The sequence below is a fragment of the Aplysia californica genome, unplaced genomic scaffold, assembly GCF_000002075.1.
Source record: "Aplysia californica isolate F4 #8 unplaced genomic scaffold, AplCal3.0 scaffold00073, whole genome shotgun sequence".
In the NCBI taxonomy this organism is placed as follows: domain Eukaryota; kingdom Metazoa; phylum Mollusca; class Gastropoda; order Aplysiida; family Aplysiidae; genus Aplysia; species Aplysia californica.
The window spans coordinates 261,843-281,320 of record NW_004797343.1 but is presented as its reverse complement, the minus strand read 5'-3'; the positions used below and the strand labels follow the sequence as shown (position 1 = coordinate 281,320).

Here is a 19,478-nt window from a genome sequence, read left to right as displayed (position 1 = left end):
CCCCCACCTCTTATTTCCATTCCATATCTATATTGCATGTTTCCACAGTTGATTACCGTTGGTTTTGACTGTCTTCTTTTCTTGTTCATTAAATTAAATTTAGAATATTTTTAAAAACTAACTAAAATTCATTGGAAGCAAATCCAAGTAGATCGAGGCCTATCTATTCTATTCTGAACATCGCGACACAGCGATCTTTGAAATGCCATCCCCCCTTCCTCCCCCTTTCGGATCACGTGGCCGCCATTTTCTTGCCTTCGCTGCGATTTCGTGTCATACATACGAAAAAATTATATTTAGGCGATTTTCTCACATCATGGAGCAATTTAAAGATTTATTTACGCTGAAAATGAAACTAGCATGGATAATGACTGACATTTCGTGATATTTGGGGAAGAAAATCGCGTATAAGACTTAGATTTAGCCTCATTTTGTTGTTCACGGGTCTCGTTTGTTCGACCTGCGCAAAGTCCGACCCGTGCACGACAGACAAGAAAAATGCGTTTTTAAAACTTAATTTAACAATAAATGTTGGAAAATGAAGAGAAGTGATGAAACTATGGCCTAGAACTGTCAAAAACTTCGTTTTGGACAATTACTGTGAGATCGTTGTGCCGTGAACGCAAATTCCACTTTGTTCATTCGGTAGAATACCAGCGACAGAAACCCAGATGATCGTGAATGAATAGCCGTAAATCTTTTTAAAATAAATGTTTCTTGTATTTTTAAAATACAAATTAACGCAGTTAAGATTAAAACATTGTCAAAACATTTTTAATGGCAACTAGAACTAAAAATATGCCAAAACTAACAAAATTTTAAATTACGTGAAAAAGCGACAGAGACAATGCAGGCAATTAGGATTTTTTTTAATATTTTTTTTTTTAATCGTGATTAATTTCATGTTTTTAATGCCAAATCATACTATTATCATTCTGGAACAAATTCTTCGCAAAATTACAATGAAAAATTATGAAAAAAATAAATTGGACTTACCATGTGTTCTGTTGTCAAGTAAACATTGTCTGTCGTCATTCCATGGGTCCAGGAACTTCACAAAACCACAGCTTTCACAAAATGTAAAAACTCACAAAAATGTTGCTGTCCCAGTTTCTCGAAACTTCACTCTACAATATCAACTAAAGATACACACACACAGTTATCCCATTTCTGAGAAAAATTGTTCAGAATACAGAAAGTGCCATTTTGCCATCTGCTGTGTTTTCCGCCATATGTGCCTTGACGATAGAGTATAGAGTTCTGACAGTTACCCAGGGCATTCCCTATATTTTCCTCCATTTTCATGTTTGAATGCCGAATGTCACAACCTGGGAGCACCACTTCGAATCCTTCTTGATATTGGTAATTTTAGCATACATATCTTTCGATGCGGCCCTTACCACGCTCGTGTAGAACCATTGCAATGTCAATAATTTCTCTAGATCTAGACAAATTTGCAGTTTTTGACAGTGATATTCTGTCTAAAACCACAAGTGAATTACTTGAACAATCCAAAAAACAAAGAATGAGTGGATGAAAGATAGGAGGAAATTAGCACAAAAAGTTCTATATCATGGATAGCCAGATTTTGATCAATTCGCAGGTAAAAATGTATTGCTGACCAGCCCCCAATGAAAACATACCTGCCAACATTGCCTGGGCCAAAATCTGTAGTTGACCCAAATTTTTGTCAAAAAATCTGTAGTTGACCTAAAAAATCTGTAGTAGGCTATATTACCACTTGCCGCATACTTAATTGGGGACCCTTATCAATATTTTAACCCACATATACATGAGTGTGTTTGAGACTTCAAACAAATGGAGAAAATGACAAAGAACAAGAATTAGCAATGGCAATGAAAAATTAAATGTTTATCCAGCTTAAATGAAAGAAGAGTAAATTCTAAGAACTGTGGTTTTTAAATTTTAAAAATCCATTCATAAATTGGGATTTTTTGTTTCAAAATTTTGGGGGACTTTCATATAGGAAAATATTGCCAAAAAGTGGGACGTTCCTTGATGTATTTTGAGGAAAAACTTCATAAACCAGTAATGAGTTGAAGTATAGTATATGAATGAAACTTGGCATCTTCAGGTGATTTTTAGTGCAGAATCTAGTTGTTTCACTTTTTCGAAGTCTATCTTCGGATCTTTAAGACTAATATCAAATTTGCATGAAAATTGAAAATATGTTGAATTGCACAACATCGCTTGAACTGAGGCCGATCACCCCTCTACACCTTAGCAAAGCAGTATCGGGAAAACCCGCAATGACGTCATTGGTAACCTGTTTAGTTTTAGCAGTTTTAACATTGTATTACTTTTTTTTTGTAAAACCCTCTGGTTTTAGGAGGTCAATCACATGCCACCTCGCGATCACGCACCTTTTGCATGCCAGCAACTTGCATGTGGGGTCCGTGATCTAGTTTCCAACTCTAGTGTTTTATCAATGAATGGGTGGTAATTTTAAATTGGTACGTAAAGTGTAGGCCGACCATACACAAAGACCTGAAATTTTACAGCAATAAAGAAGCTATGCGGGGCGCTTGTCGGTGGCTTATCTCTCAAAATCAGTGGATCGGCAGTTGGACCAAAAAGTCGGTAATATACCATTTTTTTCTGTAGGGTTGGTAAGTATGTGAAAGCATAGCAGGATAATGGCCAAGTGCAGGAAATACCCAACCTGGCAGGTTTCCATAACATTAACTTTTTGCCGAAAGAATCACCATAAATATCCAGAACTTACACAAGACGATACAAAGGCAAGTTCGGATCCTTTGCCAGGGAATTTCGGTAGCCCTATACGCTATCGCACTTTTTCACGGACAGAGCTAATAATGATGGGGATGTAAGTACCCAACCATCAGAAAGTACAGATTTCCATAAAAATCTGGAAGATTGGAAGCACAGATGAAATGAATTTAAATACATTTTTTGGGGGACACATTACTTCAGTGCTTTCTTGTCATATCTTCATTTTTTAGCATTGAAAATGTGACTTCTTAACCCTCATCCTGCGGGAGCCGGGTTTATGTAGCCCGATAAGCCTATTTCGGCACCTCGCCTGCGTTCTGGTCCCGAATCAGTGTAGCTCCTGGCTCAGCGCACACGCAGCGCGCATCCTCTTACGTGTCATTCGGGTCCCGAGTCGGATCCCCATTCACGCAGGTCAAGTGTGTGTGCGTCAGTCTGCTTGAGTTTGTGTGCGTTTGTGGCCTTCTTCTAGAACCACCTGCGTTGGTTCGTAATCGAGGCACACGTCTCATTCAAAACATGCCAAGTTGATAGCTCTAGATGTTCGTCCAATGAAATTATAGAAGAAATTGACCCACTTAGACATGAGGAGCTCGAAAGGATAGTCAGGAAACAAGACTTCCATTTTTCTATACAAAATATTTCAAATGAGCTTGATTTTGTATGAAATGATACTACCTGATAAAAGATGAGCTTGTTTAATAGTTTTGAATACCCTTGTGCAGGTACAAAGAACAATTTGAGTGTAAAACATTCGGAAATTGACCTAAATTATCCCTTTTCGAACCTCAGGTCATTCATAACAACAAGAGCGTCCAGAAAGGTTATTCAAATGGGCGTAACTACTCGTAATGTCTTATCAGCTTGTGAGAGGGGGTTATTCATGTGTTTGTAACACTTTATAAATAGAATGCTATGAAGGATAGAACGTTATTTTCATCATCAGTTAACACACTCCCGCGGTATTCATGGCGAAAACACACGTTTCCCGGCGCGCGCGCTGTACACCAACAGTACACACTGAGTGACCCCGGCGGCCTGCCCGGCGAGTCCGACGTAATCGGTTGCTGATAAGATACGCATCTGGGCACAGACGCAGGATAAGAGTTAAGCTCACTCAAGGGGCTCTCGTGGCCCAGAGGTTAAGGTGTTGGCCTCTCATTCAAAGGTCCCAGGTTCGAATCCGGGTAGCGACCGAAAAATTTTCTTCTCTAAAATTGTCTCCTTTCACCTCCTTTCCTGCTCTCTAGCAATATTCTTTCGTCTGCTTTCGTCTCCTCTTTCTGCCCCCACCCCCTCACCTCCTTTGCCCCCTCCTCTGGGATCCTGACTCTTTCTGCAGCCTTTCTACTGCTACTCCTTGACTCCTTCTTACAGCTGTCTTTCTGCCACACCCCTGATCTTCTGGTAGGAAAGATCTACACCTAGCCATCTCGGACAAGGGCGAAAAATCTCGGAGGTTCCGTGTGCAAGTTGCGCACGTTAAAGATCCCTTGATAGTCTAAAATCGATAAGAGTAGGCTTCGGCCGCCACCCGGGCAAAATTCAAAATTTCCTACCAACTAAAAGTATAGGTGTGTCCCGCGCGCTCATATGACCTTATGCAGTTGCGAGCGCCATAAAAACACTTACCAAAACAAAAAAATAGGCTCACTCTTTGTTATGAACTGTTTTCACTGTTAAAAAAATGGAGATACGACAAGAAAGCACTGAGGTCGCGATTAAGAGTCAGTGTTAAGGGAAAAAATGCAACGGCGTTGATAATGAAATCAAATGTTATGAATTTTGAGCTGTCCCCAACATACCAGCAGTGGGTGTGGTGCCATCAGGTCAGCGACATCGTCCAGACGGTAAACTGCCCAGTAGGAGCACACCTGTAGTGAGCCACCATGACATCTGATGGAGTGTGGCATCTGCGCATGGTACCAGCGGTTCAGATCAAAGACACACATCCAGTGGCTGATGCGCTTTTGCTGCTTGCTCTCCGAGCGCCAGACAAACACGCTCAGGCTCAAGTCATTGCTATGGAGACCTGGGGGAGCAGGAGCAGTGAACTGAGCAAAAATATTCACATGTTCATTCGGAACTGCAGAAGCCAAGCAGGAAACATTGTCTGAGAGAAACACATCAACACAATAGGGTTCTTTAGTGCAGGGGGATGGAAACAAAAGACAAACAGAAACAACAGACGGGAAGAAAAGAAGGGGGCTCTCGTAGCCTAGACGTTAAGGTGTACGCCTCTCATTCAAAGGTCCCTGGTTCAAAACCGGGTTTCTCTTGTCCATTCATAAAATCGACCCAATGACATTGTATACCAAAATTTTGGTAATTCTCTCCCCTCTCTAATGGCGGGTAGTGCGCACGAACATCTAGAAAAGGTAAACAAAGCGAAGCTTTGCACGTCCACATCCTTTCATCTTTTCGAAGAGCAAACTTGCATCGTCTATTTCTGCCCTGCGCAAACCTAGATCTATTTCTTGAAAAATTCTTGCTCAAGGCAGTGGTTAGTGTGTTTTGAAGACGTAATATAAATACTTTGAAGCTGTTCTTTTATCTTAGCTGCTTTTTAAATTTGGTTTGTGAGTAGCGAATGTGTTGTCAGGTCGTCTCGAAGCATAGATCTATCTAATCGAAGCAGAAACAAAGGGGAAACTTTAAAGCAGTTTTTCTCAAAACTTTGTCTCCGTTTCCTGTCTTACAAAATCACCCATATCTGAAAAACTACTGAAGATATCTTAAAAAATCAAAAAGCATATTTTTAACAAATGGTCTCTGTACATGAAAATGCTTTAAAAAAACGGGATTCTTCAAAATGCCTCATTTGGTACATTTCACCAAGCACACACACATGACCTTATGCAGTTGCGAGCGCCGTAAAACACTTACCCAAAAAAATAAGAAAAAAGAAAGAAAGAGCAGAATAAGACCTACCAGTGACGCCCTCAAACCACCTGCCAAGATGGTAACATATCTGGAACTTTCAATTAAGTTATGATAACCACATGCTCATTTTGAACTACATAAACCAAGCAAGGAATGCGATAAACAGGAATAATGACCCAATGTAATAGGAGCAGTAGTCTAAAGTATATATTTTCATCTACTAAATTCTTTAGTTTTAGTAAAAGTTTTACGCCACTTGCAACACAATAAGGTCAAATATGTGCAGAAGATTAGAGGTGTTACAAGTCAGTAACAAACATGAAAAATGAGGAGAGATAAAGATGACAGTTGTTTAATAGGAAAGAAGGAGCAAACTACACCAGAGCACCCGCCAACCGCCCACATCAAAATGTAACAGTGAAATTCAACAAAACAAAAAGTAAGGAATAGTGAAATGTTAAAATGATAACAGAGATATTCTAAAAATATAATAAAAAGAAGAGGGAAATCTTATGTGACAAGTAAATAACAGAACAATTAAAACAATGTAAAATATCAGGTAACTTACAGAATAGAAGCTGTCAACAAATAAGACCCAAAAAATGTGTAAGCATGGTGAAAAAAAAACACTCCTTATCAATTCAATATTATCTCTGTAAACTGTCAAAAGGTCTTCAATGGCAAATTTAGAAATATCACCTACCCTCATCATAAGAATCAGAGAGACTTTCAACTGGTTTGTAGAATGGATGAGAAATTGTAAAGCAACTTAGAATTCGACTGTTCCTGGTCGTGGTGAAGTCATTCATGTATGGATCTACGGTCAGGTGATGGTCCATACGTGCACACACACTTTCAAGCTCCTGTATACAAAAATAAGGAACAAAAGATTTTAAATGCTGTTTTTGCCAGCTTACCAGCCTTTTCAAAACCATGTCACAGATATTCAATATTATAACATCAGATTGTATAACAACAAAGCTACATCAAGTGGGACTGGTTTTTGGTGGAGTGTATAAGACAAAAATGGCCCGTCAGAGAAGCAGAGGTTAAAAGGTGTGTGCCTAAAGAAAGATACCATAAGTCGGATTTTGACCATTTTGAGTTAAGGGTAGCACCTTATAGGAAATTCAATTCTGATTTATCTGCCTTGTTGGTACTTTCACTACAACAAAAACTAAAATAAACAACAGACAATTATTTTTTGTTTTGTCAAAGAGAATGGTGAAAGCATCTGTCAGAGAGAAATGCTGAGGAAAAAATCAATACAAATTTCCTGTAACCACAAAAGGACCCAAAAAGAGAAGAGTAATACCCAGAGAACAACATACTCAGAAGATTATTACATTTATTAGGGCGCAGAAAAGAACATCCACTCAATAAAGGTCATGAAGTTAAGTTTAGTTCTAGTAAAGTTTTACAGCACTTGCCACTGTATATGTCATATGAGCGCCAAGAGATGGATATCAACAGAGAAGCCCAAACAGGGAATCATGTTTACTCTGCTCACCTCTCTAGCCTCAACAGCACAAAGTCTGCTTCGACTATCAAACAACAGAGGGAAAGAAAAGCAGTAAAAACCTTCCATTGGAGCCCTCGAACCACATGTACATAATATGACTAAATCAATATAGCAATAAAATAGTACTATAATCACCAGGACATATTACCCAGTTCTATCATACTCACATCATAAAACACGCCAAACCCAGCGTATACGTCCTTCTTTAAAAAACTAAGCTGGTACAAGCTGACAAACGCCACTGTATCAGTGCTGAAAAGACATTTTAAAAAGCCAACATAAAAAAAGAGTACCTTCACATTCATTCCTTGAATCTAACTCTTTTACGCTCCAATAAACACAATGTAGATTAATAAACAAGATGGTTTGCATTGATTCCTTCTGTCAAGAGATGCTTGGAAAAAAAAAAAGCGAAGTCAACAAACATAAACTGGAAGCCTACAGTAACTGTCAGTGGTACCTCGACAAAGGTAGTTTAAACACACATAAGCAGCATACGCAATATGCATAGATGCAGCAATTTGCATTGAGTAACATAATAAATCCATTAACAGAAAATTATTCTCATCCCATTAGAGATATGCAAATGATGATCCGTCTCGGGAATGCCCCTTCCAATCTAGAAAAACACGACAATATTTACTCTTGAAGGGCAAACCTCGGCTCATGATAAGTCAGGGTGACTGCCAAACCAACTTCGAAATTTTCCAGGGGCATGTTACATAACAATGACAGCACGAGCCCCATTTACACACACACACACATATATATTTAAACATACACCCAAGTATGTACCTTACATCATATTCAGTCAACAAAATGCCAGTGTCGCACTGGAGTCTTGTGAGACTCTATTTCAGTCTATTCTTACTAATTTATATTTTCGCCTCATCATTTTTTATATATAAAAACTGTTTTATAAAAATGAATCCTGGAGTCTGTGAAAGGGCCTAGAACCAGAATATCGACTGTCAAGAACCAGTCTTGGGACCATGATTCTTTTTATAAAAGTGAAAGACAAAAATTCAAAGTAATTAAAAACTTGAATGACTCAAGCAGACCTATTCAGTGTGAGAGTTGTAAGAACTGAGACAGGGCAAGATGCAGTGGCACTGAAAATCTGCCAATCTCAGAGATGCCAACCACAGAAAACCTAAATGAGTATTGGGAAATATGAAAATGTGTATTTTCAGGGGAAAATGTGTATTCCCCACGACTGACCAACTAGTAATAGTAAAAATTACTAGCTCACCAGCTCGAAAAAGGGAGCACACACGCGTACAATATATATGTATGCAGTCAACAACATGTCAGTGTTCAATGTCGTACAGGGGTCTTGTTTGACTTCAGTATTTCAATCTGTTATATATTTTCCTCTCATTATTATATAAAAAATAAATCCTGCTTTGAGAGTTCGGAAGGGCCTAGAACAAGAATTTCGACTAACAAGAACCAGTCTGGGTGTCATGATTCATTTATGAACTGACAGACTCAAATTATTGATCAAACTCAGAGAACAGCAATAACTTGAAATTGAAAGGCTCAAGTAGACCCGTGCACTGTGAGAGTTGTAACAAATGTGGGAGGGCAAGATGCAGTGACACTGAAAATCTGCCAGTCTTGAACAGAAAGCTACAACATACACCGTAGGTATAATTTACTATCACCCATCCAAGTAGGTATAATTACTTCCACCCATCAAATGAAACGCGAACACTTTATTTCAATAACACAGACTTGCAAAGTATGAGGGGGTCCCGATTCAGTCCACGGCCTGCACCAACGCGCGCTTAGCAGAAAGCTCTAATCAAAATTCTGAAATGCGTTTCCAAGTTTTTGTCCTCTGGTGTTGACTTACACCCCCCCCCCCCCCCCCCCCCCGATAGTATCTTAAACCCAAAAAAATCAATAATCTCCTCCCCAATTCTGTAGTCATATACTTCGCAAGGCCATTACTCCCACCAAAGATGGTCTTTACTCACACGATGACGCATTTTTTTATGACGCGAATGCGCGCAGGTTGAGTGACCCGTCACGATGGCGAGCCAGACAATCTAAATATCGGACGTTTGTATTTTCTTTTCTTTTCTTTTTTTCTTTCCACAAGCGACAGCCAAAGCGACTAGTCCGAGTGTTTACTACATTTTATTTGCACGGCGACATTGCGTTTATACTGCACAACCTGCATGCCACAAATGTTGCGTTATCAGACAACTGCTGGCAAACTTCTTGGTGGTAGCAAAAGCGAAAGTAGATCTTGATTTTCCCGATCGAGCCTCGGTGTCACATACGCTTCCGCCTACCGCCATAGCTGCCTATACGTGTGAAAGTGAAACGTACTCCCCGGACGCGGAAAAGCTGAACGAATATAATATCACGATGGCGACCGGCAAAAATGAACTTACTGACCTTATCGGACTTGGTTTTCAAATATTCCAGTTCTGCGATACTGATACTATTTTAAAAGATGGGACTTTAGATAATTAGGTTTACTCGCCCAAGCTGAATCTCGTATTTTTCGCATTCCAGGATGCATATTTTTTCATGAAATGTCGTATTCGCGTATTTTCGGGGAAAAAATCTTACTAAAATACGTAAAATGAAAATTGTACTGGTTGGCATCTCTGCAATCTTGAACAGAAAGCTAAAATATAAATTATAATTTACAATGAAATGCGAACACTTTAGTTCAATAACAAGGCTTACAAAATATGACGCATCCTGATTCCACACACAGCCTGCACCAAGGCGTGCTTTAAACAGAGCTCTAATCAAAATTCTAAAATCTGCTTCCAAGTTTTTGACCTCTGGAATTGCCTTCGGTAACGAGAAATGTCCCCCCTTTGGGAATGGCTTAAAGACACTTCAGTCAGTAGCACTGCCCCGGGGGACAGCATTTAGATACTACCAAGCAACCTGTGAGGACAGCAGCATTCCCTGAATCAGCAGAGGGAGAACACATTTGGTTTTGTGGTATTGACCACCTATTAGCTAGCAGACTTCAAAATAAGTAACCCAGTTTTTCTTACTGATAAATTTTACTTCAACTTGTGACCAAAATAAATAATTACCAGAGAGAGGACCAGAGCCGAGCCTCAAGTAAAGGTTGACTTACGGGTTCTTGTTAAATGCTAGTATCAACACAGACTTGTCCTGTAAGTATCCAGACTGAAGGGCTAGAACCCAAATGGCCGCTGGATCGGAAAAGTAAAGTAAAAGTAAAAGTAAGTCCTGTTAGTATCACACCCAGAAACAGTTTCCTAGCTTTGAAATAAATGGCTATGCTCTCTCTAGAAAGAAATATAAAGTGACTTACACTCTAACAAACAATGACCACTGACCTTTCTCTATCATAATCATCATGTCCAACCCATAAGTAAACAAAGTTCCTTGGGTCATTCTCAGGCTCCTGTGCAATAAAGTTGGTCACTGCCAGTCCAGGGTTGTAGTTGGAGCTATAGCTGGAAAAGAAGAAAAGAAAAAAGTAAACTGCAGGGAATCTGTATCATAAAATTCCTTTTTTTTAGGAGTTGATCCCCTTTTGTGAAATCTTTTTCCGTATCGATGGCTGGATGTCGGACTCCGACAAACGCCAAAAGTGTAAAATTGCGTTTGTCGGGGTCTTGCATAAGCTCATCACTGACAACACTTATCAAACAATGAAAAGACAAAACACTTGGTGAAAATGAATTTGGTGACTTGATGATACCGGTGCATACAAAGCGGCATAAATTTTTCCAGTTTACTTTTGGTAACAGAGCTGCCAACCACATTAAGTAGAAAGAGAGCAATTGATGGTGAAAAAGAGTAAGATTAGGTAATAAAAGAGTAAGATCTTAAATAGTATTTGAGAGAGGAAAAAATAGTCCCAGTTTTCGAAAGTTTTTTAAATCAGTTGCTTTCAAATCTTACCTTCTAATCACAAAAAAAATTAACATGCGCAACTTGCACATGGGACCTTTAAGATTTTTCGCCCATATCCAAGAAGGCTAGGTGTTAGATCTTACCTAAAATAATATCAGGGGCGTGGCTAAATAAAATGACAGCAGTAAGGAGGTAAGGAGTAGCAGAAGAAAGGCTGCAGAAAGAGTCAGGAGTCCAGAGTGGCAAAGGAGGTGAGGAGTTGGGGGCAGAAAGTGGAGACGAAAGCAGACGACAGAACATTGTTAGAGAGCAGGAAAGGATGGTGATGGTGTGGGGTTGAATATCTTCCAACTAACCACAGAACCCAGATGCATATTTTCAACACTACTGTCAACACCAATGAGTACCAGTACAGCAGCATAAAGTGTATGCTTTGCCACGCCCAGCCGACTTGCCACATATGTCCCCCCATAAAAATGGTAGTGGTTTAATGCCTCTATCAACACTAATACTTTACTGAAGAGGCAGGACCTCCGAGTTAAACGTCCATCTCCGAAAGGACCGAGCCAAATGAGAAATTTGTCTAAAATCAGGGCTCCCCTTAAGAGGTTCCTTCACCCTTTGGTTTACTATTTTAAGGGGTATTTAAACCCTTGTTTTAGAAACTTAAAGAGTAAAAGTCAATATCTCATAATTTTATAGTAAGATTTTTCGCTTGCAAACATTTAACTCACACGCACATTCACACAGACACACATAGTGTGACCATGACTATACTATGATTGAATGCTAATGATTTTAATTAACTTAAGAAATAAATGAGTAATATTGACTAGAATTAGAGTTGTGTCCATAGGAGGGGGGAAGAGTGGTGGTGGTTGAGCAGTTGGGTCTATCAAAAATAAAATAAAGTTGACAAACCAAAACTCCAACTATAATACTCCAAGAAAAATAGACCTGCCTCTCTATGAAATCTAAAAGTCAGGATATCAGTGGGGAAAAAATTCGGGATCAACAACAAATCACTTAAGTCACTGCCAAGCTGACCCTTTAAAAATTCCAGGGGTGTCCATTATTATATCCATGTATATTCCCTCTGTGTGTGTGTGTGTGTGTGTGCGTGTGCGTGTGCGTGCGTGTGCGTGTGTGTGTGTGTGTGAGCGCGCGTGTGTGCCTGTGTGTGTTTTATCATTTTTTTAAATCCTGAAGTATCATGCCAAGGTCTCCTTGTCCAAGTGTCCTTACACCCCCCCCCCCCCTCCATCCCCGAGGTCATGTCACGTGGTGCAATTGCGTGATTGAAACAGTTTTACAGAAGGATCTTGATGACAGGCCCGACTAACGAAAACTCGGACAAAGCATGTATTGGCGAAAGAAGATCTTGAGAATGTCTTAAGTCGGAATGCCAAATCAATACTACTTCCAATCCATTATAGTTGAAATAACACGAGTGAGCAAAGATCCAAGACAACTTTTTGTGAGTCAACTACTAAATTCGACAAAGATATTTAGGAAAATAGTGCTCCGAGTTTCTGCTGACAAAAAGTTTAACGAGTGCTTCCCACAACAGAAAAGAAGGCAAGAGTAAGATTTTAGAAAGATCCGGCGCAAGAGATGGAACAAAAAAATTAAACCAAAAAAGTCAGGGTACACGCAATCAAAATCTGGAAAATCGGGATGCTTGAGATTTAGAGTAGGGATGAGTGGCAGGTTTGGAAAATAAACTGATTCATTATTCTTCAGAGCCATCCCAGGGTTCACATTCAAGTCTTTCCACACTTTCGATGACGGACAATTCATGTTTACTAGTGTGTTAAAGAAGGATGGGGGTAATCTCACGGCAGGGGTAAACTCAAGGCACGACACCAGCAAATGTGAGCGACCAGAAAGTGGGCGGAGCTTCTGAGCTGAAGCAAGCCTGTGTTGCCGGAAGCTGCACGCAGCTAATAGGTAGGTCAACTAGTCGACTTGTTCCGACACAGAAGGTGACTGTCATGCAGGTGTGAGGGTGTGTCGTCAAATCATTGACTCGGCTTTGGCATAGAGAAGGGGGGAAATGATGCTTGCCAGATGCACACCACCCACGTTTTAAAGCGTATGCAAACCCCCGAAATAATTATAAAGAGTAAAGCTCACGCACAACCAAAAAAGGAGGTAATCTGCAGGTTTAATGTGTAATATATGCACATTTGTGCGTAAAAGGGAACCCTGAAAGTGTCTTTCCCAAGGACACAACATCGGATCCAGCTGACGCTCAAACCCCCCGAACCAGCAATCTCACCATTACCAGTCCGGTAGCCAAACCACTAGGCTACCGACGCCACTGTGTCACCCATAGATCACCTCAGGGATCTGTTGGGCCAAAAAGTGAGTGCCACAAATGACAACAGTGTACAATGACTGGGACAAGCATTGGTTCAAGAGTGGAACGGATTACCACAATGGTCAATACGATAACTGACTCAACAGAGTGTCCACCAAAATCCTACCACCTAATACAAAAATCCTACCAACATTCAACACACTAATTTAACGTTACGCTATAAATGAAATTACCAAAAACATCATCAGAATTGACAGCATATCATGTACTATAGCCCTTGAGCCTTGATTATATCAATTCTTCCACTGTGTTTCCATTACTTCCATGGTGCTCTCGTTCATTATCATTTATAGTTAAAAGTCAATTACTTCACAGTTCATTTTTAGAAACTATATACAACTATTTACAGTTCTCTGTTCTTATTTACATAGCTTTCAGCTCTGCCTCCTTCTCATCTAAATGAGCACAGAGGTCGATCAACTCCTTTCGTTTCTCTTTTGCGTCTTTTCTCATGGCATTGCTTTTCACAATTAAGTCATGTGCCTGCTTGTTACTTGCTGCCTCTGCCTTTTCATTCATGTCATCAGCAGTTCTAATCAACATGTCAATGTCCAACTCCATCTTTCTCTTCTTGCTTGTTAGTTCTTTTACTTCATCATGCTTTCTTTTCCTTTTTTTGCTCAATTCTGTTTCAGCTGCTGACTTTCTTTTCTGTTCCAGAGCTTCTTGATACTTATGCAAGGCTTTGCTACTGGAAGTCATAATTTCTTTGGAAATGTGAATTTGAGAGGCAGGTCTTCCATTGACATATTGGCATATCAGTCTTCTGGCAATTAGGGATTATTCATGTAAATTTTCAACAATTACTTCTTTGTTCACTGAGAAGCCTCTCTCAACCTGTGAATTGCCATGACTCAAAATAAGGATTTTTTCAATAACTTTTTTCAGCTGTGGTCGTTCATTCAAGTTGCCATGAAGATTAAGAAACTCATCTAACTCTCATTGGCAGAGAAAGAAATTGGTGCCAATCTGTCCCTTAAGGTCTCATACTGGTAGCAGGCTTCATCAACATCATCATCATCCACCCATCCTTGTTTGTTCATTTCTCTTATCATATCCTTGAAAAGCCCTGTTGCATCATCAGAACTCATAACTTGTGGGTTCAAACATATAATAGACCTGGCCAATGCATAATTCAATGGACTTTTCTTCAGGAGTCTTTCAATACAGCTCAGAGCAAATTTCTGAAACTTCATCTTAAAAGTCATCACTTGAAGACTTGAACGTTTTGCTTTTTCTTTCTCCAATACTTTTTCTGCCCTGTGTCCAACATCAATACTCTTGTGATTTTTTAATTGGTCTTTTTCAGGTCCTTAGGTTTGGGCATAGTGTCTGGCTTTGTCACGGTTTTAAAAAATGAAGGATCCAAAATTAGACTGTAAAGTCTCTTGACGATGGAAAAAAGCTCTGTTGTCAAGAAAGGAGCCAGAGGTTCATTGGCTTGAAATTTTGTCCAAAATGGTCTGACAATCTTAGCTAAAAAAAAAAAAGATTCCAGTTTTGCCAACAACAACTTGTCATCTGCATGCTCCACTACAGTCTTGTAACTTTTACAAGTTGACTCACTGTAATTTCCCTTTTTTATACATGAAATGTACTTTTGAACATTTGGCAAAATGGTGATGGCTCTTTCAGCTGCTGGTAAATTTTCAAGCCTTCTGTGACCACAGAACTGCAGTGGGAGCTGTCGGTGGCTTGAAAAAAATCCTCTCGTCTTGCTGGTGACTCTTGAAAAAGATAATATAAAGACTTTAAGAAATCTTCCAGGCACCACCCCGATGCCTTGATACCCTCCTTAAAACTGTTGTGTAGAACATGTAAACCACATGAGCCAATGTTCAGCAACGAGTGGCTTCCTCAAGTTGAGACGAAAGATCTTTAAACACTTTCCAATTGACATTGGGGCCGTCCATTGATATCTGGATAAGTTTGTCACTTCCCAATTCTTCAATGAGTGGATTGAGTTTTTGGATTATGTCTACTGCTTTGGCAGGACCCAAAAAATAGGAGTCCACATAGCGAGAGTTCACTTGTCCATCAAAATCTAGAAAACGTATGTGCACATCAAGTTGTTTTGTCTGCAGATCAGGGTTTAAACTTTCATCAAACATAAGCACATAATACTGTTACTGTTGTAACAATGGTGTCTCTTATTGCTGGTGCAATCCCAAATGAGGATAGATATCCAAGCTTCGTGCGCGAACACTTGAATTTTTTTGCAATTTAAGAGTCAGGAAACATTGACTGAAATAACTCATCTATGTTGTCAGACGACCGGGCACTACAATGACTGGAAATAATGTGCATTGTTCATTGTATTTCAGCTTTCAAAACAGAGCTGTCTGAAATTTTAATTGATGATTGGGCAGAAGAAGTTGTGCTTGATGTCACAGCATTAGATCTAGCACTATTTGGTTGAGTCGTAGGTTCAAGCTGTGGTCCTGCAGGCTTTGACGGTGAACTTTTAATTGTAAAGTCATGCATGGATTTAGAGCCAGATTTGGATGTCAATGCATACTGTGCTTTTCAGAAACCATGTGCGAACTAAGGGCTTTGATGCCAGACTGGCCAATGACGTAAGTCTGCTTGCAAAGCTTGCATACAAACTTGCCTTTGTCCGAATGTTTTTGTATCCAGTTTTTGTAATTTGGATTGTGTAGCCATTCAGAATTGAAATAACACTTTCCCATTCTGAAAGGTAAACACAGTAAGCAGGCGCTAGATCTACTAAACAATTGAGGTTCCGGTAGAAATGATTTTTTTTTTAAAGAGAGAGGGATTATTTAAGATCCAGATTTGAAAAATAGATCTAAATGTTTTATTTAAATAGACCTAGATCTACTAGACATGTATATATGACCAAATCTAACCATGTAAACTAGATCTATTATAGTAGGCAATACTCAATTAGGTATAGAGTCTATAGGTGTAGCGTCAAGGCGGCCAAGCGATTCGAGTTCGAGTTAGACGCTTTGCTCAAAGGTAGGCCTAATCCCTAGCCTAAACTAAAATTGTTTCGTTGACTATTATTTCGATTAAAATCTGTGAAAGATAATGGGTTAGATCTACATGAAAAAATAGGAAATCTCACTTGTTCAGTAGACTTATAAACAAATTAAATGTAGATCTAGATCCAGTAATATGACTCCTTTATCACAAAACATGTGTGGCAGCTGAGAGTCAGCTGAGACTTTCTTCCCACTCACAGAGACAATGGCGGACTTAGGCTAGTACCGCGCAGACTAAGTATCGGTGGACAGACAAAATAATTTTACTGAAATGCAGTGTCGATTCTTACAACAGTTTCATAGCAATTAATAAGTAATCGACCCTTTTAATATCGTAAACGATCTAACCCAGTGCCGAACGGAACATACTTACTTTCCTTCGTACATTTTTTCATTCGTTGTAATTTCGCATTTTACGGGTACATTGTTATACTTCTCGCGATTTCCGACCGCGATTGCTCTTCTCCGACCAAAACCAGCATATAAAAATCCGACCAATTTCCGACTTTGCTGGACACCCTGCAAAAATCCGACCAATTTCTGACTTTCCGACTTTGCTGGACACCCTGCTCAATCAATCCTAAGCCTGCATCACTACAAGGGGCAGCCATACACATTACTGACGTGAAAATTTGAAATGAAGGGGTCCCTGTTCGTGCTTAACACTGTCACTCTGTCCCCATGAGAGCCATAATCAAGAAACAGAAGATTATACTCTTGAAAAACTTTGAAATATGTCTGTGTCAATTTTTTGTCTTTATATGCTGAATAATAAGAACAACAGGGGCTTTTTTTTTCAAGTGGGAAGTCTGTGAATCCACTGTGTATATAAATACTCCAAAAAGTAACTCATATTTGTCCCTTCATATGCAACTAAATCCAATACAAGACTTGGGGTTGTAAAATAAGTGATTGACATACTGACTGAGATAAAAATACTCTGAAAAGTGACTCATATTCTTCCCTTCGCAATCAACTCACTCTAGTACAGGATTGTAGAGTCGCCACAGCTGAAACGATCCAAAATTGAACCCAACTGCCAGCTCTCCAGCCTGACTCAGGTACTTCAAGCTTGTTACACATACTGTGTCTGTGACGGAAAAAAAGTAAAACAACAGAGTTAACACATAAGAGTCTATGAAAGAAAATAAATGGAACTACTGATTTTTTACACACTTTGTCTGTTCATACACACTGTTTTTTTAGTACTTTTTATGACCCTCGCAACTGCATAAGGTCATATGACCGCCAAGGGGTGGATGTCAACAGAGAAGTCCTTACAGGGAATCAGGCTTACTCTGCTCACCTCTCTAGCTTCAACAGCACAAAGTCTGCTTCGACTATCAAGGCACACCCGAAATAGCGGGTCACAAGAGAGTGACAAACATACAAAAAAATAGAGGATTTGACAATAGTAAGGATTGGGAAAGAAAAAGCAGCAGTTGCGCATTTACGTTTTCACCCACTTTCCAAGCGAAAAGAACTATGCAGGAACAACCCTTTCAGTAAAAGCTTGCATGTGGTACCAAAATGAACACACAAAATGTTTATTTTGTTGTAAACATGATCACATGCTGAATGTTACTCATCAAAAACACATCATTTTGTGAACTTGTGGTTATTTCAGATTGAATGAGTAGAATACATCCAACAAAAGAAAAACATTCTTCTAAAAATATCAGGGCTGCCTACCTCAAAGTTCCCATTTCAGGTAGATTCAGGGTCAGTTTCAGGTATTTTGGCCCAAAATCAGGTAGTACAAAGACAAGGAAGGGGAAAAAAAGATGATCGTAGCCCCATCGAACACGCTTGCTTTTCGAGTGGGTAATTATATTTTGCAGTGCTTTCACCAGCTGCAGCGCAAAAGTAAGAAAAATTCTGCAGAGGGTCTGGGGGCCCTAAAAGCCCCCATCAGGGTCCAGGGACAGCGTTCCGGTGGGGGATCAGCGCCCCCGAAGAAATTGAAATTTAGTGCTTTTAGAGGGTTGAAAATGGCATTTTGGAGCCTGTTTGAAAATATTGCCTTCAGCCCATAACATTTATTTTTCACCAACATTTTGTCTTGTTTGATTTCTTCACCAACATTTCTTTCCATTGTTAGCAATGTTTATAAACAGGTTCCCCTTTCATTGCTACTATAATTCAATTAATTTGTCATCGCACCATTGATAGCAGGCAAACCAGGGAATAATGAATAGATGTACCTTCAAAATACAGTTGCGCAGCGTATACCAAAATTTTTTTCTCCATTTGCCTGTCTGAATGTCGCCTTTCACAACCTCGCAACACCACTTCGAATTATTCTTGATTTTACCTACGGCTGGATCAGGCCGATCGCCCGGCTCGATCGCCAACTGAAAACAAAGCAACAGAGTCAGGCGATCAGCGCGATCGGCCGATCCCATCCGTAGTGGGCATGCCCGTACCAGCATATTTCTTTCACCGCGGCCCTTATATTGCGTTCACGTGCCGTAGAATCTTCGCACAGATAATTTCTCTAGATCTAGACAAATTTGTGAAAAAAAGTTTCATTCTGACAGTAATTTTCTGTCTAAGATCACAAGTCAATTTACTTGATCAACGCGCAGATTTTCCAGCCGCAGCAACAATCCGAGATAGACAGACAGAATGAGTGAATGATAGAAAGGAGGAAATTGGCACAAAAGCTTCGCCAGATTTTTATCCATCTGCAGATAAAAAATGTACTGCCGACCAACCCGCAATGAATGCACGAGACTGAGCTCATGAGACATAGCGGTATAAAGGCCGATTGCAGGAAATGCGCAATTTGGCAGGTTTCTATCACTTTAACTTGTTGCCGAGAGAATTATCGTAAATATTCGTAATATAAACATGACTATACGAAGGCGAGTACGGAATTTTGGCAGTCCTGCACTGTCGCAGAATTTTTACGGAGGGAGTTGATAATGATGGAGGAACACGTACGGAACTGCAGAAAGTACGGATTTCCATAAAAATATGGAAGAGTGGAAGCACTGTGTGTGTGTGTGTGTGTGTGTGTGTGTGTGTGTGTGTGTGTGTGTGTGTGTGTGTGTGTGTGTGT

The 19,478-nt window shown here is 39.7% G+C and overlaps 1 protein-coding gene across 1 annotated transcript in view; it reads right to left on the bottom strand.

The window, feature by feature from the left end:
• The window catches only part of LOC101845077 (protein ELYS), a gene marked incomplete at its 5' end in the record, with an annotated part of 121,831 nt that overhangs the window by 91,286 nt on the left and 11,067 nt on the right, over positions 1-19,478 (bottom strand). Inside the window, 5 exon segments of the mRNA XM_013080061.2 lie at positions 4,560-4,786; positions 6,341-6,500; positions 7,327-7,411; positions 10,501-10,620; positions 17,396-17,504. Of these exon segments, the coding sequence (XP_012935515.1) occupies positions 4,560-4,786; positions 6,341-6,500; positions 7,327-7,411; positions 10,501-10,620; positions 17,396-17,504 (701 nt within the window).